We start from the raw sequence: 24,369 nt of genomic DNA on the forward strand, positions 1-24,369 counted from the left end.
CTTTTCAACCAGACATCTTTAAGCATATATATTAAGAATATCTTCACTAACTTTAAGATTATGGATATTCTTCTATATTCTCATCCACCATTGTTATACGTGGGGATTTTACTTTTAATTTTAGCTCTATAATCCATTTGGAATGATTTACTTGTGAATAATGTTAGTTGATGGTCCAGTGTTTTATTTTACAAATGGATATCTTTTAGTCTGTAAAACAAACACTGCATCATTTTAAAGGTTGATTTGAAGTATATGGAATCTGAATAATGTTTGGAAAACTATCTTTGAAACACTGTTCTCAGTCACAAGTATAGTATATCTCTCCATTTAATCTGAGCTTTTACATGCTTTGTATCTCTTTATAATCTTCTTCATATAACTAATGTGTAGTTCCAATTATTTTAACTACTCATCTTAAATAATTCATTGCTCTTAGGAATGGAATAATTACTTACATGTTTAAACTAATTCTTACTTATATAACAGTATTTTTGATGTTTCATATAGAAATCTAGCTTCCTTTCACATTACTGCACTTATTTATCAGTTCTAAACTTTATGTTATGTCCCACTAAAATAATAGATTTTCTCTTCTTCTCTAATATTATTTACCTCTTATTCTGTTGATTCTCGTTTTTTCATGACTGGGCTCTCCACTATCACACTGAATCACAATAGTGTTTGCCAGGAGCATTTTCCTCTTCTTAAGTGTAGCGTAAACATCAGATAAATTCCTTGTCAGGGCAGAGCAGGCATCTAAGAGAGAGAAAGTAAAAACGTGAAGGGGAAACATTTCAAGCTGGAAATCAACAGACTTGCTTCTCTTGGCTGTTTGGAGCTGGAGATGTTATGCAATGTGGCCAGCTGAGAATCAGAGGATCTCTCTCTAGTCCCAGGAATTAGTCTTGGTCAAATCTCTCAACCTCTTTAGACCTCATTTTCTTCACCTGTAACATGAAGAGTTGGATGAGTCTTTTTGAGTTCTGAAATCCAGTGACTCCAAGATACCCTTCACCCAGATGCACTTGACAAAGACCAGAGAGAATTTTTAGTTGTCTTCTTCTGCATCAACATTATTATCCATATCACCCCTTAAAGACATATCAAATGTCTACTTTTGCATGACACTGATAAAACAGGTTCCATACCAAATCGCTGTTCATTGGGATAACAAATCTATAGTTAATTGTTTAGAGGTAAGCATAGAGATGGGCCCTGCTGGAACCAGCAATCAATGGGCCAAAAAGTCTTGCTTTATTTTACAGCGAGGCTGTGGAAACATTCCCTAATACACCAGAATTCTTCTGTACTTAGAAAGTATGAAATAAATGGGAGCCTTGAATCCATGGTTACGAGCTAATAAGGATATGATTTTTAAAATTATGCTAATGATGTCATTTGCCTGCTATGAGGCTGTTCTCTGGTGACTAAAGAGCAGATGTATTCAAGGCCTCTTTCATTTCTTTAATAAATATTTACTCAGCGCCTGCCACTTGCTGCAAGATAGCAGCGATCTACCCTAAGAGCATTTATATTCTAGTAGGGTGTCACAGACCATAAACAAAAAGAGAATTTTGAGGTGATCAATAAAGTTACATATACGTCAGACTTTTTTCATTCTGGACTATTATTCACCCTTTCCCTTCTTTTACTGTTTCCCAGAACTCTAAGCATGGACTTGAACAACCAGAAATCATGGGTCTCAAGTTTCTTCTCGCAACACCCCTGTTTCAAAGACATAGTGTTGATCATCTGAGAGTATGTCTCATTAAGACTAAGTTCCTAGGAATCAGCATTATTTCATCACTTTCTTGAGAGGACGGATGATATTATGAAGGGAAAACAAAATATCATATGGTATTTATACACGAAATGATGTTTCCACTCTAATTGTTTTATATAATGTGGTGTGATTTGGGGCAAGTCAGTTACTCCTTCCGAGACAGTGGTAATAATACCCTGAAAGGCATTCTATAGAGATTAAATGAAACAAAGTATGAGAAACTGCTTTGTAAATTGCAAAGCAATCTATTTCATCTTATTTATTGTAATAACATTTTAATTTATCCAATCCTTTTTGACTCTACACAACCTGCCTAGACTGAGTTTTATCATTTATTCAACAATAATAATAGGTCAAAATGGTTGACTATTAGAAATTTCATATGGTTCAACTTAATTAATAGGCCATCACAATATTTAATTTGGTTATAATTACAGTTAAATTTTTCATGTTGCCTTACCATGTGCCAGGCACATTCTAGGCATCTGACATGTATTCACTCATTTAATCCTCACATCAAAGCTATGACGACAATACTATTAACCTCTATTGTATGGATGAGGAATATTAGAGGTTATATAATTGTCCAAGGTCACACAGCTGGTACCCAGGCAGTCCACCTCCAAAATCTCATTTAGAGATCCACTAGAGGTCGTGGCGCCTACATCGTAAAAGGTTCACCCTGGTATGTCTTTGGCCAATAGACCAGAGGGTACTAAGGAAGAAAGCACATGGCTACTGAAATGATCCAGGCAAGCAATTCTGAATACAGGATTTCCTTCCTTTTTAAGGCTGAATAATATTCCATTGTATAGAGGCCCCAGATTTTCTTCATCCTTTCACCCACGGATTCACAATTAGGTAGTTTCCATCTCTGGCTATTGTGAATAATATTGCAGTGCATTTTGTCAAACGATTCCCTGGCACTTAGGGAGTTTGAAAAAATTCTTCTTATACACATTAGTTACTGTAATGAACTACCTTTCTAAATGTCTAAAGTTTAAATATTTGTCATTCTACAGAAATACCTTGCCTAATCATGATTTGTGTTGTTATCAGTTCATGAATGATCTAAGATTTTTGTACAAAATTTGTTATAATGGCTTTTTTTTTTCATGTATTCAGGAAGGGGGCATAATATGGGTATTCCCTGATTCTTGATTTTTAGTAAAGTTTTCTAGTAAGCCTTTAGGATAGGAAGTATCTTCCTAGATGTGAGGCAGAGAGCAGAAAAATAATAAAAATGATAGTTATATTTAATAATATCAAAAGGATATAAAACTGTCACTTTGCTAAATTGTTTGTACACACCCTTTGCTTATTTGTAAGAATGGCACATATCATTTTACTAATGAAAAGAAAATTCAATAAACAATTTTAACATAAAACAATATCTATTGAGAACTTATATGAAAATTTTAGCAATATGCTGTCACCAATTTCCTCATCTGCAAAATGGAGATAGATAATACCATCTTCCTTATGGGTTGCTGTGAAAATACTCAAGAGTAATGTACGTAAAATGCTTATCACCATGTCGGTGGGCAAGTGATGCCCCATTCATTTTTCCACCGGGATGATGACAGCTTTTTTTACGCTTGACGTCTGTAGTTTTCAAAATATGTTCTACTGTTGTAAAGTGAATCCTTTATGCAAACTCTTTGTAGAGTTAGATGATCCCTTTGGAATACAAATTCAGGCTCCCGTGTGTGTGTGTGTGTATGTGTGTCTATACGCACATCTCTCAAATAATACTTCAAGCCTTATAATGAAAAGCTACCTTCCCCACTCTTGACTCTGGTTCCAAAAACAACTTCTTTAATTTTCTGGTTGAAAATCTATATTTCTAAATTAGCTACTCATACAGCATTTTCATTTTTCAGCTTTTGACTATTTATACTTTCTTTCTTCTCTGAAACAATCAGCATGAAGAGTTCTTACATATGTGAAAAACATAATTCCCCTTGCCCAATATAACTATTTAATGAATTAGGATAAATCAAAATTCAATGTCTACTGTTTTATAAGTGTTTACCATTTTATAGCATATGAATCTTATCCAGAGATGTGCTACGTCAGATATTATGAATACATTTTCTTTCTCACTTTTTCCTTTGACCTTTTAAATGGGAAAATTCTCTTGTTTCTTTGTTGTCGCCCTTTGGATTCATCACTGGTTCATCTCCTTCCACCGGAAATTTAAATCTCTTTCCAGTAACTTCTGACGCATGAGACAATTCATGGGCTTCAGGTTTTGCTTGGGGACATCCCTCTTGGGCTTCAACATATACACAGGCCCACATATACACAGTATGTCTGGAAGGATAGAGGAGAAAAGGATGTTTATCTCTGTGCAAAAGGACTGGGAGACAGTGGTAGAGGGAGAATATTTTACTGACTTTGCACCACTCTTTCAAGTTTTCCTATACGTGTATCTACGACGTAGTGGCCTACCTCCCCCCAGATTTTTAAAATTAAAATAGCGTTATATCCTGATCTACTGGCTTGGAACAGCAAGTTGTAGAGAAATGTGAATATATGATCCAATTTTTAAACGAAATTAAGAAAAGCAAACCCGCACAAAAAATTTATAATTTTAAATATGGGCACATCATTCTATGAGTCTGTGTAAAGGTGGGGAAAGGAATGAAGAAAAGCTGTTCAACATCCAGCTACCTGTACAGTCTAGGGGTCCAGGGAAAGCCGCGCCTGAAGCCCTGCCCCTGGAGCTCATTTCCTCCCCTTGTGAAGTAGGCCTGACTTATTCCAGCCCCACCCCCGCCTCTTCCCGCCCCTGGAACTGGTCTCCGCCCACAACCTTCGGGCCTGGCTCCGCCCACAGCCTGGTCTCCGCCCACACTCTTGTCCCCACCCACAGCCCCGCCACTAGAGCTGGTCCCTGTCCCTGGTGCTGACCCAGCCCGTGACCCGGCCTCTAACTCACTCTAGAAACTAGACACCTCCCCTGATTCTGGGGTGCGTGGCCCCGCCCCGCCCCGCACGCCGCCTCAACCCGGAGCCCCCAAACGTCCGTCCTCCCCGAACTTCCGTCCTCCTCGAATGCCCGCCCGAGACCGGAAGCGGAAGCGCGGCGCCGTGGATCGAGCAGGGGGCTTCACATTGTGTTCTGTCTTCTAGGCGCCGATCGGATTCTCGTGGACGTTCGGTCTCAGGGGCGGGCCTCGGTGAGCGGCGGGCGGTCCTGGCTCGGGTAGGGGTCCAGGGAGGGGCCTGGGCTGCAGGCAGCCCCGTCAGGGCACAGCGTCCCTCCGTCCCCTCACAGCCCCGTTTCCCCCGGGCTGTTTGCTCAGGGCCCCCGAAGCTGCTGTTCCTCCAGGCTCTGGGCGCCGCCGTCCTCTCCTCAGAGTCCCCGTCACTGTCCTCCATGTGATTTTGTCCCCAGGGGGCTTATCCCCGTCTGCAGGCGGTGTTTGGGTTGTTACAAATGGGGGCGCTCCTGGCGTCTAGAGGGGGAGGCAGGAATGCTGCTCAGCATACTCCAGGGCCCAGGACAGCCCGACAGACATTTATCCAGCCCCAAATGTCAGTGGTCCTGAGGTTGAGAGACCTGCTCCAGGGCCTGAAAATCTCCCGAGCCCTGAATGAAGTGTGGAAATTGTTGACAAGTCAGCGAGTCACTAAAGGGTCCCTAAATGACAAGCTTGTTTAAAGGGTCCAGAGTCACCAAAAAGTCTCTGTCCAGCCAAGTGAGTTGAGCGACTCAAGTGCACACAGCACGAAGCTGCTTTCTCCCATCTCGGGGAGCAGGTGGCTGGATAGGAATCGGGAAAATCCAGTCACAGCCTACAGTTACAGTTAAATCAGTAAATACAAAAAAAAAATAAGAGTGAATGGGGTGGCCTTTCCATCCAACACCCTATAAAAGGCCTCAAAAGCTTGTTTGCGCTTTTTTTCCCCCCTCAGACACGAAAAGCATCCGTGGAGCTCAAGTTTGAGGTGAAACCGGGCTCAGGGTCCACCTGTCCTCGCTGATCCATGGATTTCTGTGTGACCAGGTGAGTACCCTGTGGACTTGGTACCCAGAGGTTCCGGCAGCCTCCGCTGTGCGGAAGACCTGTCACTGGAGTTTCCTGGGCTCGGGTTGTCACCACATGGACTCACTGAGAGTGAGGGTATCTTGAGAAAAATTATTGATGTTTGATGGATTATATTCAAGAGAAAGATGGTAAGCTGTGTGTGGTTCTGTGTGGTAAATATTTCAGTAAGTACAGTTATATGCAAATTAGAACATATGAAAGAAACGTAAATAACTGCAAATGTGGATTATAGTAGAAAATATAGATTTACTTGCATTGCATAATACTCAAAAGTCAGGATTTATATATATTATAAATATAGAAAAGTTTTGCATGTGTATGTAGTGTTAGAAGACATCCCATTAAATATTACCAGGGATACTCAGCAACATTCCTTAGAACCATTCAATTTGACTTCTAAAGTCCTATAAATCCTCCACAAAAATTTGAAATAGAGGAGCATTAAGGGAAAAAGATGATTTGAACTTCTTTATATTAATAACAAATTTAAAAGTGAATTTGCCAGTAGCCAGATTTATTTTGAGCATTTTTTTCTTTATGACATTTCAAATCATTTAGAGGACTACTAAGCAAAACTGTAGATTGAAGTCAAGGGCAATAGTCTCCAAAAGACTGGCCTCACCACCTTGCCTTCTAAAGGGAATTAACTTTGTTTCTTGAAATTTTTCTAAAATAACGGTCTGGTGATTCACGTTGCAGAGAATCTTGTTAAGTAATTTTGCATTTAGTTGTTGGCTTCTACTAATTGTGTGTGTGTGTGCCTTTTTCATTCTAACTTTCTTGTGACATTCTTGAGGGGAATGTGTGCTTGGATGCAATAGATAGTCTCTGAGTGTATAATTTATGGTGACCAACCATCCTCGTTTATTCAGGACAGAGGGGTTTTCCAGGACACAGGACGTTTAGTGTTCAAACCAGGGCAGTCCTAGACAAACCGGGATGGTTCCTCATCTCATGAGCCAGGCCCTGGGCCACATGCATGGGGACCTGCAGAACCAGAGAGAAGTTGTCCCACCTCCATGGAATTTATATTGTATTTGGGAATTTGGATTTTAGACAGTTAATGATGAGAGTTATGTGGGAGTTTGTCACAAGGGGAATCAACCTGAGGGGCCAGGGAAGTCCTCTTGAGAAGGACTGATATTTAGCTTGAGAGCTAGAGTTGGGACTGGATTTAGCTAGTTGGAGGGTTAGACTGGATGAGGGTGTGGGAGTGTGTTCAAGAGAGCGTTTCAGACAGAGGGACCCGCATGAGGAAACCCCTGAGGCAGAGAGCCTGGTGTGTCCATGAACTGAGAAGAGGCATGGCTGAGCTGAGTCAACACAGGGGGAGGGGTGTGAGCCACACCGGCGAGGGGGGACAAGCTGGACCAGATCAGGGGTGACTTGGGACTCTGTTCTAAGACCAGTGGGAAGACTCTGGAGAGATGCAAGTAGAAGGATGATGTAATTAGCGTTTGGTCTAAGCACGGGGGATAAAATGGACTTCATGGTTAAGAATGAAGACTTAAGAGGCAAGATGGGAGGTGCTGGGAATAAGATTAGGAATAAGATGATTGTTCCCTACGCCTGGCTGATGGCTGTGGAGTAGGAAAGAAGTAGAAAGAAAAGACCTTGGAGTGTAGAACCCAGAGAACGTAACGGTACTTTCTTGCCTGCATGTGTCAGATGGCACAGGGCACTGACTGTGCTCCTTGCTGCTGTCCGTGCAGACCTGCAGGTGTCCCCTCGCCCAGGTCTGTGTGTTCACCCCTCTTTGAAACTCACATGCCCCCCTCCACATCCTAAAGGAAGTCAGGCCTTACTTGTGAGGGGGTTGTCTCACACAGGAGACACCTAGGAGAGCCCCTGCAGACATCAGAGCAGCCCCTTCAGCATCTCCCTCAGCCTCCTCCCTTCCCCTCTCTCGCCTTCCACACCCAGAAGGACCCCTGCCCAGTATTCCACATCCCCATCTTCTTACTCCCCAAGGCTTGAGAAGGGTGGGGCAGCCACTGGGGTGGACATCATCTGCACCTTCCACTCTGACACGCGCAGGTCCGGGGCTGGACAGAGAGTGACTCTACTGGGAGTTGAGCCATGAGACCCAGGGCTTCTCCCACCTGGGTTCCTTCACCCTGGACGGGGACAGCCTCTACGTCACTGGTGAGGGGCTGTGCTACAGCCATGCTGTCTCTCCCAGTTGGAGTTCTGTGTTGCCTCCTTTGCTCTAAAGTGAGCTATGATCCATCACTCTCTCCTCCCTGTCTGGTTTCAGTCTTGTCATCACTGTGTGATCACTGGGTCCACCCACCTTCCATCTCGTTGTCTCCCCCCTGAACACCCCTCCCCTCTTCCCCTCTGCTTTCCCCTCTGCTTTTCCCACAAAGGTCCCTACATCCTCCCTCTCCCTTAATTCTTTATGTTCACCCCAACTCTTGCTCAGCTCCTCTCGCCTTCTCTCCACAGTTTACACCTATGGAGCCGTGGCCCCGACTACCAACAGTGAGTATTCCTGGCCCTGATCTCCTGGGACCCGTCCGCATTTGGGGTTGAGGAGCACATGTTCTCCTACACCTGCTGTTCTTGGTGAGGGAAGGACTTGGAAGGGCCCTAATTCATCCCTTCTCTCCCTCCCGGGTTCTGGTGGAGAGTTCCAGCCAGAGTGAGAAAGCCTTAGACAGAGACATGTTCTCTACCACATTCTGACCCCATGTGATTTTCACTTTAATTCTGCTAAAGTGCCGCCCTTGGTCCTCCTTTTCCACGTATCCCATCCGTCTGTCCAGTTTTCTGCCCATCCATCTGTCTCTCCTCCCAGTTCAGTCTCTCTTGTTCACCTATCTCTCTCTCGGGCTCCTCTCATCTACAGGCTTTCTCATCTCTCTACTCACACAGTCACCCGTCCCCTCACTCTCATTTATGCTTCATCTGTGAATGGTGGTAATGGGACAGCCACTGCTGGAGCCCGGGTGAGCCTGGGGGCTCCTCCCACTCTATCCCTCCCTGAAGACAGCCCTCGCCACAGTTCCCGAGGGGGCCACCACGTCCCTGCATACTTGATCATCACCTGTGCCACGAGAAGACACCACAGGTATCTTGGGGCCCCTTTTCCTTCCCAAGAGAAGCTCTCTGGCCCCACTCCTCCACCAGCCAGTTGTGATCCAGGAGCTGGGAAGCCAGGGTATGAAATTCTGGTTTTAGGGCAATCATTCTGATCACAAAGATTATACCAACGATTTAGTCTAAGGCCAGCCCTCAGAGAGCCCCTAGTCTTGTGAAATTAACACACCATTATAATACAATGTGGGATGTTTCGGGGAGAGGCACCTGGCATAATTTGGAGGGGAAGAGCTTGCTAGAGAAAGTTTCACCAGAATGGAGTCTTTAAGAATGTGTAGGAGGGACCCTGGCAAATAGAGGATGAAGGGATTTCCTGGCAGAGTGGATTCTATGAGCAAATTCTCCGGCCAGAAACAACATGCCATAAGGGGAGAATTGAAACGAATTTGGTTTGCATGAAGCATGAAGTTTAACCCTCAGTAGATGGATAAAATGAGACAGAAAGGTCAGCAGGAGCCAGATTGAGTAGAGCCTTGAGTGCCAGGTCAAGAAGGTTGAACTAAATTCTGAAAGCCAGAGGGAGCCATGGGTGGTACTAGAGCAGTGGTGCCCTTAGTGAGGTATTCATTTCAGAAAGATTCTTCTAGTAGTCCATGTAGAACATCCTTTAGATAGAGCATGCAGTGAGCCTGCTGGGGTGTTGGCCCGGGTGAAGGAAGTTAAGACCTGAGCTGGGACAAGGATGGAGTGTATGTGAGGACCAGTGTGCAACTGGAATTGGTGTTACTGGGAGGAAGGAGGTGCTGAGCAGATATGCTGGTTCTGAATTGGGTGACCACATGGGTGGGTGCTGGTGCCACTGGGACAGAAGACGACAGATTATAATGAGTGCAAGACTCTGATCTGGTCTCAGTCCAGCTCTCAGTGATGGCCATCGCTCTCCCTCTCATCTTGCAGCTTTGGGGCACAACCTGAAGACCCTCACAGTCAACGTCACCATCTCCGCCCTCCGTTATTCATCAGAAAGGAGCAACAGCTCAGCCACGTTCAACTCCACTGAGAGGGTCCTGCAGAGCCTGATGAGACCCTGGTCCCAGCAGCTCCTGGTGGGTTAAATCCAACCCAGCCCCTCCCCCAACCCCTGTCCCTCCTGCTCCTCCTCCTCCTCCTTCCTCCCCAGCTGGATCCTTGTTCAAGAACAGCAGTCTGGGACCATTCTACTCGAGTTTCAGACTGGTCTCCCTCAGGTGAGACCTTCCCCTGAGCATTTGCCCCTTATGACCACTTTTGTGACCACCCCTCCTTGTCTCCCCACTGTCCTCCCATTTCCTCCTTCCAGTTCGGGACCCCACCCCAAGAGGTTTCAGGACCTCTCTCTAGAGTCCCCACATCCCTCTCTCCCCAGGCCTGAGAAGGATGGGCAGCCACCAGTGTGACATCGTCTGCACCCACCACCCTGATCCCGTGCGCCACCATGCCTCTGTTCTGGGAGCGGAGAGTCTCCACCTGTCTGCTCTTCCTCTCGGTGGCTTCAGGCTCTGCAGCCCAGAGTTTATCCATCCAGAGAGAGCACCAGCTACATTTCTGCATCATCATCGGGAACCTCAGCAACCTGGAGCCCACATCCTCGGAGTACACCGCCCTGCTGAGAGACACCCAGGACCAGGTGGGGTCTGCCCTCTCCCGTGTCTCCTTGCTCTGAGGGCAGCGTCATTCCTCCGCCTGACTTACATCTGTTATGTGATTGTTTCAACCCTTCATTTTCCCTGCGTGTCTGGGTTCTCTCAGTGTCCAGAGGTGATGTTCTACCTGCCTTCCCCATTTCTCACATGGGTAAACTGAAGCTCATAAATGGTAGTATTGTGCCTAAGGTCACACAGTGTGTTAGGGGCAGAGTCAGGATTTGAAGTCAGGTCTCCCTTGCCCAAAGGTCTGTGATGTTTCACTGGCTCCAGTGGCCCCCTGCATCCCGAGGAGACCTCCATCTCACCCACTCTCCCTCGCGTTTGTTCTAGGTCACCAAGCTCTACAGAGGCAGCCAGCTGTGAGACATATTCAACTTCTGCCTGGTCACCGACTTGATGTAGGTTGAGGAGATTGGAAGCATTGGCTGAGCTAGTGGCTGATGACTCTGAGCTCAAGTGACACATCCTTGATCTGGAAGTTACTGACATGGTGCCCATTCTGCCCCACATCCCTGTCAGCTAATCCTACCATCTCCTTCCATAGGTTTTCAGGAGATGAGAAAAGCATTAACATTTGGGGCCACCAACCTCCAGCATCCTCCTCCTCCTCCTCTTCTGGAGACTTTCAACAAATATCAGCAGTCTAACTGTGCTCTCCAGTAGTGGAGCCATTAAGCACATGGGGCAATTTAAATTTTTTATACACCTATTGAGATACGGTTCACATATTGTGTGTGGGGAGGAGTGTATTTTTTAGGTTTTTCTATATACAATATCTTCTCATCTGCAAAACAAATAGTTTGACCTCTTCCCTTCCAATCTGGGTTTCTTTTATTCCTTTTTCTTGCCTAATTGCCCTCATTAGAACCTCTAGTACCTGTGATTAACGAGATAAGGGAAGACATCATTGTCTTGTCCCTGGTCTTAGGGGGAAATTTTCAGTCTTTCACCATTGAATATGGTGTTAGCTGTGGGTTTTTCACCGATGCTGTTTATAGGTTGAGAAAGTTTTTTTCTATTCCTAATTTGTTGAGTGTTTCCTTTTTTAGATATGAAGGGCATTGTATTTTGTCAAATTCTTTTCTGTATATGTGGTTGAGATTGCGTGGTATTGGCCCTTATTCTATTAATATGGTGTATTACATAATCAAGTTTTCAGATATTAAGCCAATCCTTCAACTAGAGGTGAGAGATTAAGATGTTCTCAAGTCTTTCCTGGGCATGCCATAGCCCTGAGCCCTTGTGGCCTTCTAGATGCCCGCAAATACACTGCCACTTTTCAAAGGCCCCTGTGGACATCACATTCCCCCAATTTTTCTTCTAAGTTTTTGGCTCACCTCTTGCCTGCCTCAGCTGGTATCACTCCCTCAGGCAACTACAATAGAAAACAATTAGCCCTGATTGTTTTTAGCAAGTGCCCTGGGGTCGGACTTTCCTCCCTGGGCAAGCTCTGAGTTAAGTAACGACAATCCCTGAACATGGGGCTTTTTCAGGGAGCTGCCAGGCAGGTCAGCTAGTGACAGTTCGGTGGGGATGCCTCTTTTGAGAACTCCAAACCCATTATGGCTGCTGGGCTGCTGGATGTCTCAGCCACTATAGTTCTGAGAATGATGGTTTTCAAAGTTATAGAGGATATTGTGAGAGCAGGCTGGGAATAGTGCAAGTTATTGTGCCACAAAGTTGGCTCCCTTTATCAAGATTCCACCATGTTTCTTCACTCAACCCTCCTCAGAATCTTACAAGCCGTTGATTAATTTATAGACTTCTGAAAAGTTGATTTTGACCATTTTTACCAGTGTTCTCATTGTTTTTATGCATTTGCAGAAGTCGTTACTCCAAAGTTTCAGAAATGTTCTCCCTGTGGTTATTTATTTATAAATTAATTACTTTAAATGAAATTATATGAGAAATTGAGTTCCTGACTTACACACATTAGCCACATTTTAAGTGCTTGATAACATCATGGGGCTAATAATGAGTGTATTTGGGAGTGCAGACAAATGTTTACATTATTGCAGAAAGTTCTCTTGGACAGGACCCTGAAGCAGGGAATCTAGAATCAGGGTAGAATTCCAGACACCCTTGTTCATCCCTTGTGCCCTTCCAGGTCTGTCCCCCACAGTAACCACACTGGAGTGGACTCCCTGTGTGCCTTGCCGCCTCGGCACAGAGACTGGACAGAGTTGCCATCTATGAGGAAATCCTGCGGCTGACCCAGAATGGTAACCAGCTGCAGAACTTGACCCTGGATAGGAAGAGTGTCCTTGGGGATGATAAGGCTCCCTGGTCATTGGGAAAGAAAGTGAGGCCTTTCCTGGGACTCTGGATGCCTGGGGCTGAGAGAGCATTGAACTTTCTCAGGCTGGCAGGAGGTGGCTTAGTCCCCTAGTCTTTACCCACCATTGAGAGAGAGAAAAGGAAACCAGTGTAATATAGGAGGCCCTCACCTTCTCCTAGACAGGTCTGTGACCTAAAGCTAGTCACCTCCCCTCTCTGGACTTTTGTTTCCTTATCTCTGCACTGACAGCAACTGGGCCAGATGGTCAGTTGGGGCCTCCAGCTGTGTGTGAAGCAGACTTACAGGTTTAGGAGTGGATGTAGTTTCTGATCCACAGGCTATAGTTTGCCAAGTCCTGCTGTAGATGAGCACCAATGCGCTAGAACTTTCTGCAGTGGTGGAATGTTCTATATCTGTGCTGTCCAGTGCACAGCTGCATGTGGCTGTTGAGTACTTGAAGGATGGTGTTGTGACTGGTCTTTATTGTTACTGATTTTTAATGTTACTGAGGTACTAGAATTTTTATTTTATTTAACTAAAATTAATTTTAATTCAAAAAGAGACTTGTTGCTGCTCCATATCAGACAGCATACCTCTAAGAGGTTGTCTGGGTAGAGGTACAAGTAGGGGGACCTGCACCCCTCCCCCCATGCCCACTGGGTGCTGTGTGTCCTACCCTCCTGGAGGTTATGTTGTAGCGGGCAATAACAAGAATAGAGAATTGAAACTTATCAATTATTTGATGTGAACAAACTCATACTTGCAGGCGGAAATCAGAGAAGACTTCCTGCAGGAACTTACATTGTAGGTTAATCCTAGAAAATGAATATTAAGCAAATAGATAAAGGACAAGGGGATGATGTGTTTCTAGGCATGGAAGAATACTTTTGAGTTGGATTTTACAAATTTAGAGATATCCCATAGGCTTACCAACTGTGATGACCCATTTTGCTCCCGGCTGTCATAAGAAAGTCCAGCCCAAATTCAGTTCTCTGTGCCCAGAGGTATGAATTTGGTTTAATTTATTACACTTTTGTTCTGTGATAATTGTCTTGGATTTTTAGCAAAGTGTGCTCACTTTTTAGAGATGGAAACTAAAATGGGGTGAAACATCATGATGTCTACTTGACTTTAATATTTCATTGAAAACATGGGATGAATCAGGGGTGGCAAGTGTTAATAATTTATATGTTGATGCAATATTGTTTTAATTAGATGGAATATACATTGTTAAATTTAGATGATGGATGTTTATGAGACTGTTCCCTTTATTTTTCTGTGTCTAAAAAGTTTTATTAAAAAGAGTGAAACACACTCACATGCATTCTCCATTTCATTCACTTCCAGAATATTCTCCCAACAGAGATTATGCCTTGACTGAGAAGCCTCGTAAACCTGCAGGAAGCCTCAGCCCATGGTAGGGGGAGTGTATCTTGATGCTGTGCCTCATCAAAGAGAACCATGCGCACAGGGTCTTGGATGATGAGGAAAGTTGGCCAACCCTTGTCAAGGACGGTTGAGGCACAGTGGGGTCACCAGGAGCCCTGGGGCGATGACAGGACGTGGCTCACCCCACCACATGTCTCCCCAGACCTCCCTTTCTGGGCCCTCATCCTCATCTGCTTGGCGGGACTCCTGGTGCTCATCACAGACCTGATCTGCTGTGTCCTGGTAAGCCATGACGTGTTGCTTTTCTTCTTACTATTGGGTTGTAAGAGCTCTTTATATATTATAAATACATGTCCTTTTCTAGGGATATGTTTTACAGATGTTTTCTCCCAATCTGTGTGTGGCTTGCCTTCTCCTTCACCACATGAGTCATTGGGGAAATGTAAGTGACAGTCATCATGAGATTCCACCACACTTGAGAATGGCTAGAATGAAAAAGACTGACTATAGCAAGTGTTGTTGAAGATGTCAAGTCACTGAAACGCTCATCGAGTGCTCGTGAAAAATAGCTTGGATGCGTCTTTAAAAATTACATACATCTACCCAGCCATTCCTCTCCTAGGAATCCATCCAAGGGAAATAAACACATATGTCTATACACAGACTTGTACACACATGTTGATAACAACCTATTTATAGTACATAAAAATGGAAAACAACCCAAATGTCCATCTACTGGTGAACGGATACACAAAGTGTGGTTTATCCCCACAGTGGGATACTATTCAACCATAAAGAGGAATGAATAATTTTGTTTCTTTTTTAATTATTCTATTGAAATTATAAAGGGTTTTAACATGGTGTAATTTCGGGTGTTCATTATTATTTGTGAATTTCTGTATAGACTGCATCGTGCTTACCAGCGGTAGTCCAACTTTTATCCATCACCATGCATATGTGCACCTTTAACTCTTTCACTCAACACCCAGCCCCTTTCCCCTCTGGAAACCACTAATCTGTTCTCTTTATTCCTGTGTATGTTTATCTTCTACATATGAGTGAAATAATGCTAAGTGTCTTTGTCTGGCTTATTTCGTTTATCATCATACCCTCAAGGTCCATCCAGGTTGTTGCAAACAGGACGATCTTGTCTTTTTTTCTGGCTGAGTAGTATTCCATTGTATATAATACATACCACATTTTCTTTATCTGTTCATCTGTAGCAGGGCACTTGGATTGCTTCCATGTCTTGGCTATTGTGAATAATGCCACAGTGAACACAGGGGTGCATAAATCTCTTTGAATTGTTGATTTCAATTTCTTTGGATAAATACCCAGTAGTGGGATAGCTGGAAGGTACGGTATTTCTATTTTTAATTTTTTGAGAAATCTCCATACTGTTTTCCCTGGTGGCTGCACCAGTTTGCATTCCCAACAGCAGTGTGTGAGGGTGACATTTTCTCCTTATCCTCTCCAACATTTGTTATTTTTTGTCTTGGGATTTATAGCCATTCTGACAGGTGTAAGGTGATCTCTCATTGTAGTTTAATTTGAATATCCCTAATAATTAGTGATGATATACATCTTTTCATGTGTCTGTTGGCCTTCTATATATCTTCTTTGGAAAAATGTTTGTTCATATCCTCTGCCCATTTTTAGATTGGATTATCTGTTTTTTTGTTGTTGGGTTGTATGACTTGTTTATATATTTTGGAGATTAACCCCTTGTCAGATATATGATTTGCAAATATTTTCTCCCAGTTAGTGGGCTGTCTTTTCTTTTTTTTTTTTGTGAGGAAGATCAGCCCTGAGCTAACATCTGTGCTAATCCTCCTCTTTTTTTCTGAGGGAGACCGGCTCTGAGCTAACATCTATTGCCAATCCTCCACTTTTTTTTTCCCCCAAGTCCCAGTTGATAGTTGTATGTCATAGTTGCACAACCTTCTAGTTGCTGTATGTGGGACGCGGCCTCAGCATGGCCGAACAAGCAGTGCGTCTGTGCGCGTCTGGGATCCAAACCTGGGCTGCCAGTAGCGGTTCGTGTGCACTTAACCACTAAGCACGGGGTCGGCACTGGCTTTTTGTTTTGTTCATCATTTCCTTTGCCTTGCAGAAGCCTTTTAGTCTCATGTAGTCCCATTTGTATATTTTTTCTTTTCTTTCCCTTGCCTGAGTAGACATAGTATTGTAAATGATGCTACTAAGACCGATGTCAAAAACCGTACTGTGTATATTTTCTTCTAGGAGTTTTATGGTTTCAAGTGTTAGAGTCAAGTCTTTATCCATTTCAAGTTAATTTTTGTGTACGGTGGAAGATAGTGATCTACTTTCATTCTTTTACATGTAGCTGTCCAGTTTTCCCAACAGCATTTATTGAAGAGACATTCCTTTCTCCATTGTATGATCTTGGCTCCTTTGTCAGAGATTAACTGACCACAGATGTGTGGTTTTCTTTCTGGGCTTTCAGTTCTGTTCCATTGATCTATGAGTCTGCTTTTGTGCCAACACCATGCCATTTTGATTAGTATAGCTGTGTAATATATTTTCAAGTTAGGATTGTGATGCCTCCTGCTTTGTTCTTTCTTCTCAGGATTGCTTTGCCTGTTCAAGGTCTTTTGTTATTCCATATACATTTTAGGATTCTGTGTTCTATTTCTATGAAGAATGTCATTGGGATTCTGATTGGGATTGCATTGAATCTGTAGATTACTTTAGGTAATATGGACATTTTAACTGTGTTTATTCTTCCAATCCATGTGCATGGAATATCTTCCCATTACTTCAGGTCATCACTGATTTCTTTCAATAATGTCTTATAGTTTTCATTGTATAGGTCTTTAACCTCTTTGGTTAAATTTATCCCTAGACACTTTTTTCTTTTTGTTGCAATTGTAAATGGGATTGTATTCTTGAGTTCTCTTTCTGTTAGTTCATTATTAGAGTATAGAAATGCAACTGATTTTTGTAAGTTGATTTTGTACACTGCAACTTAGCTGTAGTTGTTGATTATTTCTAATAGTTTTCTGATGGATTCTTTAGGGTTTTCTATATTTACAATCATGTCATCTGCAAACAGCAAGAGTTTCATTTCTTCCTTTCCAATTTGGATTCCTTTTATTTCTTTTTCCAGCCTAATTGCTCTGGCCAAAACCTCCAGTACTATGTTGAATGGGAGTGGCGAGAGTGGGCACCTTTGTCTTCTTCCTGTTCTCAGAGGAATGGCTTTAAGTTTTTCACCATTAAGTATGACGTTGGCTGTGGGTTTCTGATATATGGCCTTTATTGTGTTGAGGTACGTTCCTTCTATACCCATTTTATTGAGAGTTTTTATCATAAATGGATGTTGGATCTTGTCAAATCCTTTCTCTGCATCTGTGGAGAGGATCATGTGATTTTTATTCCTCATTTTGTTAATGTGGTGTATCACATTGATTGATTTGCAGATGTTGAACCATCCCTGTATCCCTGGTATAAATTCCACTTGATCATGGTATATGATCCTTTTAATATATTGCTGTGTTCGAATTGTTGATATTTAGTTGAGGATTTTTGCATCTGTGTTCATCAGTGATATTGGCCTGTAATATTCCTTCTTTGTGCTATCCTTGCCTGCTTTTGCTGTCATGGTGATGTTGGCCTCATAGAATGAATTAGGAAGTGTTCCATCTTCTTCAACTGTTTGGAATAGTTTGAGAAGCATAGGTATTAAATCTTGTTTGAATATTTGGTAGAATTCTCCATAGAAGCCAACTGGTCCTGGACTTTTGTTATTTGGGAGGTTTTTGATGACCATTTCGTTCTATTTACTTGTGATTGGTCTGTTCATTTTCTCTCTTTCTTCTTGATTCAGTTTTGGGAGGTTGTGTGAATCTAAGAATTTATCTATTTCTTTTAGGTTATCCAATTTGGTGGTATGTAAGTTGTTCAGTGTATTCTCTTATTGTCCTTTGGTTTTCTGTGGTATCTGTTGTAATTTCTCCTCTTTCATTTCTAATTTTATGTCTTTGAGCCTTCTCTCTTTTTTTCTTAGTGAGTCTGACTAAGGGTCTGTCAGTTTTGTTTCAGTCTTATCAAAGAACCAGCTCTTTGTTTCATTGATCCTTTCTACAGTTTTTTAAGTCTCTATGTCATTTATTTCTGCTCTAATTTTTTTTATTTCTCTCATTCTGCTGACTTTGGGCTTCATTTATTCTTCATTTTCTGGTTCTATTAGGTGTAGTTAAAGTTACTTATTTGGTATTTTTCTTGTTTGTTGAGCTGTGCTTGTATTGCTATGAATTTCCTTTTTAGAACTGCTTTTGCTGCATCCCACAAGAGTTGTTTTGTTGTCTCTTCATTTTCATTTGTCTTCAGGTATTTTTTGATTTCTCCTTTGATTTGTTCATTGATCCAATGGTTCTTCAGTCGTGTGTTCTTTAGTCTCCACATATTTGTGACTTCCCCATCTTTTTTCTTGTAGTTGATTTCAAGTGTCATAGCATTGTGGTCAGAAAAGAAGCTTGATATGATTTCAATCTTAAATTTATTCAGGCTTGCCTTGTTTCACAACATATGGTCTATCTTTGAGAATGTTCCATGTACACTTAAGAAGAATGTGTATTCTGCTGTTTTGGGAGGGTATGCTCTATGTATATCGATTAAGTTCATCTGCTCATATGTTTCATTTAATTCCACTATTGACTTGTTGCCTTTCTCTGCATGATCTATCCATGGATGTATGTGGGGTGTTCAGTTCCCCTGCTATTATTGTGTTGCTGTTAATTTCTCCCTGTGGGTCTATTAATAGTTGCTTTATATTCTTTTGTGCTGCTGTGTTAGGTGCATACATCTTTATAAGTGTTATGTCCTCTTGGTGGAAAGTCCCCTTTATCATTATATACCGACCATCTTTGTCTCTCATGGTCTTTTTTATCTTGAAGTCTGCTTTGTCTGATATAAGTATGGCAACACCTACTTTCTTTTATTTGCCATTTGCTTGCAGTATTGTCTCCCATCTCTTCATTCTGAGCCTGTTTGCTTTTAGAGCTGAGATGTGTTTCCTGGAGGCAGCATATTGTTGGGTCTTGTTTTCTAATCCACCTCACCACTCTGTGTCTGTTGATTGGAGAATTCAATCGATTTACATTTAGAGTGATTATTGATACATGAGGGCTTAATCCCACCTAATCTATATTTCCATTGTTTCTCTTCCTTTGTGTTTCTGACTACCATTTCACTTTGGGGGTTTTCTGTGGAGGTTTTCTCTTTTTTTATGATCTATGGCTGTGTTCTGACTTTTTCTTTGCTGGTTACTGTGAGGTTTGTATGAAGATCTCATAGATGAGATAGTCCATCTTCTGATAGCCTCTTATCTCCATTAGTCTAAGCAGGTTCCATCTCTTTCCTCTTCTCCTTCTGAGTTATTGTTGTCACAAGTTATTCATTTTTGTGTTGTGCGTTTGTGACTAAGTTGAAGTGTTTATAGTTACTTTTGATGCTTTCCTTCCCTTCTTCTTTTAAGTTATAATTAAGTATTTGCTACCCTGTTGTGAAACAAAGCTGTAGCTTTCTGATTTTGTCTGTCTATTTATCTTTTTGCTCAAAGCTTTGTAGACATTTGCCATCTTTTTATTTCTGGTATGAGGACGTTCTTGATCATTGCTTGTATGAGAGATCTAGTGGCGATGAACTCCATCAGCCTTTGTTTATCTGGGAAAACTTTTATTTCTCCATTGTATCATAAGCATCATTTCACTGGATAGCGTATTCTTGGCTGAAAGTTTTTGCCTTTCTGTATTTGTAATATATCATTCCATTCTTTCCTTGCCTGTAAAGTTTCTGCCAAGTAATATGCTGAAAGCCTGATAGGGGTTCCTTTGTAGGTTATTTTCTTCTGTCTTGCTTCCCTTAATATTTTTTCTTTGTCATTGGCTTTTACCAATTTTACTATTATATGCCTTGGAGAAGCTCTTTTAGCATTGATGTTATTAGGGGTTCTGTTGGCTTCATGTATTTGTAAGTCCGGTTCTTCCCCAGGTTTGGGAAGTTCTCAGCTATTATTTCTTTGAACAAGCTCTCTGCTCCTTTCTCCCTCTTTTCTCCCTCTGAAATACATATAATTCTTATGTTGCTTTTATAATTGAGTCGTATATTTCTACAAGAATTCCTTCCTTTTTTAAAAATCAGAGTTCTCTCTCCTCGTCCACTGGAAGAATTTCTATTTTTCGATCCTCTAAATCACTAATTCTTTCATCCATAATATCAGCTCTATTTTTTAAGGATTCTAGATTCTTTTTTATCTTTTTAATTATGTTATTCATATCCAGAATTTCTGCTTGTTTTTTTTTAATAGTTTCAGTCTCTTTGATGAAGTATTCCTTTTCCTCATTAATTTTATTCTTGAGTTCATCGAACTGTCTGAACACTCTTGTAATTTGGTGAGTTTCTTTATGACAGTTATTTTGAACTCTGTCATTTAGATTGTAAATTTCTGTGACTTCCATTTTCGTTTCTGGAGATTTGTCATTTCCTTCTGCTCTGAATTGTTACTGTAGTTTCTTATGCTGTTTGATGAAATAACTCTTGCCTGTGTATTTGTGGTAGTATCAGGTCGCAGATTCCACCTGCTACCGCTGTGGGGAAAGCATGAGCTGTGTTTCTGATCCCACCCCATATGCTGGAAGTTGCGTGGGTACAGTGGGTGTTCCACTCGCTGGGAAAGCATTCCCACTGGGCTCAGAGATGCCGCCACATGGAAGCACATACACAGTTGTGAGACCGCAGCACTACTATGGGTATTTGTGCCACCTGCGAAAACAGATATGTGCACGTATATCTGCTGCTGCTTTTTCTTATGCTCATACCAGCCTCTGTACTTGGTGGGTGGGGCTTCTTCATGGGTTCTGAGCATTGGCCAATCATTGGGACTGCAGTGGCACGGTGTGCTTTCCAACCATCCAGGGAAAGTGTTCATGTGCAGGTACAGGGCTGCCACCAACCCCTCCCAGAGTTGCACCAAGGCGCATTCCTACTTTTGGGGATGCAGCTTTACTATTGGCTCTCACACCAACATGGGAAGTGCTCGGGTGTGTGCACAGTGCTGCCAGGGAACGGTTGGGGATAGGAATGAATTCATAGTACATGCAATGAGAAGCATAAATGTCAAAATAATTATGCTGAGTGAAAGAAGCCAGTAAAAAAATGAGTACATAGTATATGATCCCAAATATAAACATTTTTGTAAAATACAGGAAAATCTATAGGGACATATACCAGATCACTCGTCACTGTGAATGAGAATGTGTTTGCAAACGGCAGGGAAGGAGGAATTAAAATGAGCATGAGGAAATTTGGGGAAGATAGCGTTCCTTTTCTTCATTGTGGTGATGGTTCAATAAGTTATAATCAAAATGTATCAAATTGTTCACTTTAAATATATGCAGTTTTCTGTATGGCGTGAATACCACAATTAAGCTAGAACATGTAGGGGAAAGAGAGAGAGAGAGAGCCAAACGAGGGAAAAGGGAAGGAAAAGAAGGACTGAGGGTGAAAATTAAGTGGAAAAAAGGAAGAGGGAGACACAGGAGGCATCGGGTCTCTGTGGCTTTGGCATCTCCTTCCCCTGAAGTCTCCCATACTGGGCAGCTGACTGGACCATTCTGATGCACTCTCCTCACCTCACAAGTCACTGTCTGCTGGCGGAAGAAGGAGGGCAACTATGAGGTTCAGTGACGACGCCTGGGCTATTACCTGCCTCATGGTGAAATACGGAAGCTGCAATGACTAGATCTGACTAGATCTGAGGTTACTTTTGCCCAGCTGGGGTCCACAGGAGCTTGACTGGAACAGAATGAAACCACATTGGACGGATGCAGGTTCTGAGCCTTTCTAGAATTGGCCCCTGACTGGCTCACAGGGGACTAAGCTGAAAGGTTTCACCTTCCTTAAGTCCTGAAAGTGACTGCAACTTCTGTTCTGTGGTGTCACACCAGTTCATCCCTCAGGGACACCAGAATTGGTGAAACCAGCACAGATGTTGCCATCATGTAAAATCGAATCCCCACTTCAGTGCAAGGTTTCCCTTCTTAGGAAAATTTGGAACATCCCTCCCCTTGACTCTGTGCAGCCATCACACCCCTCTCGGTTCCTCCATATTCCTCCCCCACTGAAGGCCTGGCAGTCTCAGGTTCCCCTTTTCTGCTTCATTCTCTGAAGCTCAGATTCAATAGGACTTCCAGGTCAATCTCCCTTGATGGCTCCTCTCCCCACTCATGGGTCCTCCGTGACGGGAAACAGGCCAAGATGGGAGGAGTGGGTGAGACATGATTCGGCAGTCCCCTTGGGCCTTGGGAGCTGAAATGACTAGGTGTCTGGGAAGCCTGAATCCCAGAGAAACACCCAGGCTCTGGGAAGAGAGTGTCTGCTCTGGATGTAAAAGTGTATAATACTCAGCGGGAGAAATCTGAGGGAAAAGAAAGAGTCTTTTTTCATCTTTCTCTGTACAGAGTCCAATTAGCCTCACAGCAGAGGCTCCCCAACTAACATCCCAGAGCATCCTAGGCATGAGGCAGCCTGCGCTGTTCTGCCGTGGGTTTGTTGGAACAGATTACATTATCTGTACACACTGTGCAGACGACCAAAGCTGAAGATACCCAAGGGCTGAGAATTAAAGTCACAGTCATGGCACTCTCTCAGACTTTTTGTGTATGAGCTTCACATTCTCAATCTGAAGCAGTGATTCTCCAAGAATGCACACTATGAAGATTCTAATGATTAATAATATTAATATATTATTATTATACACTGCATACATTATACATTATATAGTGTACATTATAATTATAAATTAATGTATAATCATTATTATACATTAATATATTATTATATGTTAATTATTATAATATCATTATAAGTAGTGATAATAGTTATCATTATTGACAAATTTCTTCTAAACAACATGACTGGAAAGCTCTGCGTGTATTATCTCAGTTACAGTCACAATTTTAGGGATTTATTCCCATTTTAAGCTAAAGATGTGGAGGCTCAGAAATATTAAATAACTTGACAAAGAAGGAAAAAAATTACTACAAAGCTAAATTAAACACCTATTCAAACTATGTGTCAAAGAAAGAAAGACGTTATCTGACCTACAAACAGACTCAAATTTGACCTCACACAGGCCCACAGTGAAAGAAGCGGTAAAGAATGTACATCAGGAAGAAGAAATGTGAACCCAGGAAAACATAACAGGAGTCATGAGGAAAGGAAAAAACGTCTGTCTAATTTAGTATTAGTTTTAAAGCAAGACATTAAAAACACATTCGAACCAAAATTCCAGATGATTACCACATGGAAGAATAGAGGAGAGAAGATTTAGCTAAAAAATAACTCATTTTTTAGGGAAGATATAAATACTAAGATACTCTATTATTGTTTAACACATTGCTCTCAGAAACTGATAAATCTGTGGGACAAAAGTAAGTAATGATAAAGAGGATTTGAAGAGTGCAACATACTCGATCAGGCAAATAGACAAATCCCAACACACTGGCTTATTGTGAGACTTGTGATGCTGAAAACAGTCGTTCTCCTGATAACATGATACCACAATGGCATACCAATTTTCATGAATCAAATTTCCAACACATATAAATCTAAAAAAAGGGACAATCCAGTAGTTCATGATATGCAACTGTGATTCAACATGCAACAAATACCAGAAAAATAGAGACCCAGAAGTAGGTGTCTTTTTTGAGAAGACAGATATAACAGCTCTTTAGTGATATATTATGTTGGAATCTATTGCAATATTACACAAAAAGGACAATCCATTTGGACTACGTATGTTTTCTCTGTGATTGTGAGGGCAAAACTCTAAAGAATCCCCTGACTGTGATAACTCTTGGTCTTAAAATACAAATAGATAACACTCAGTAAAGGAAAATGAGAGAACAAAATGAGAAGGAAAGATCTCCTTTCTCTCCTCACCTGAAACCCAATCTCTCACCTCAGAAGGATCACTGTCTGTATCTTCTCTGTCATGCAAAGGAGTCCAAGAAAAGAAAATTATTGGTATATATTAAAGTTTCAAGAGCTCAAAGAAAGAAATCATCGGGACCCCTGCAGAGGCATTAATGTAGTGTGAGCTCCATG

General features: G+C 42.1%; 1 protein-coding gene across 8 annotated transcripts; it reads left to right on the top strand.

Moving 5' to 3' along the window:
* Positions 1-4,715: 4,715 nt before the first annotated feature.
* On the top strand, positions 4,716-12,762 carry LOC147911519 (uncharacterized). Of its 8 annotated transcripts, XR_015550827.1 has the most exons (9): positions 4,716-4,971; positions 5,711-5,802; positions 7,882-7,989; positions 8,293-8,328; positions 8,696-8,917; positions 9,844-9,992; positions 10,292-10,552; positions 10,902-10,969; positions 12,679-12,762. XR_015550827.1 is itself a non-coding variant. In XM_087427934.1 (8 exons), the coding sequence occupies exons 2-5, from the start codon at positions 5,783-5,785 to the stop codon at positions 9,944-9,946; spliced, it is 381 nt and encodes a 126-aa protein (XP_087284060.1). In that variant the 5' UTR covers positions 4,716-4,971; positions 5,711-5,782; the 3' UTR covers positions 9,947-9,992; positions 10,292-10,552; positions 10,902-10,969; positions 12,679-12,762. The 8 variants fall into 8 exon arrangements, 3 of the variants coding, with proteins under 3 accessions (XP_087284060.1, XP_087284062.1, XP_087284061.1); XR_015550828.1 differs by lacking the exon at positions 8,696-8,917; XM_087427934.1 differs by lacking the exon at positions 7,882-7,989.
* The last annotated feature ends 11,607 nt before the right edge of the window (positions 12,763-24,369 follow it).

The sequence above is a fragment of the Ceratotherium simum genome, unplaced genomic scaffold (assembly GCF_057802395.1).
Source record: "Ceratotherium simum simum isolate JZ-2026a unplaced genomic scaffold, ASM5780239v1 HiC_scaffold_43, whole genome shotgun sequence".
NCBI lineage: Eukaryota > Metazoa > Chordata > Mammalia > Perissodactyla > Rhinocerotidae > Ceratotherium > Ceratotherium simum.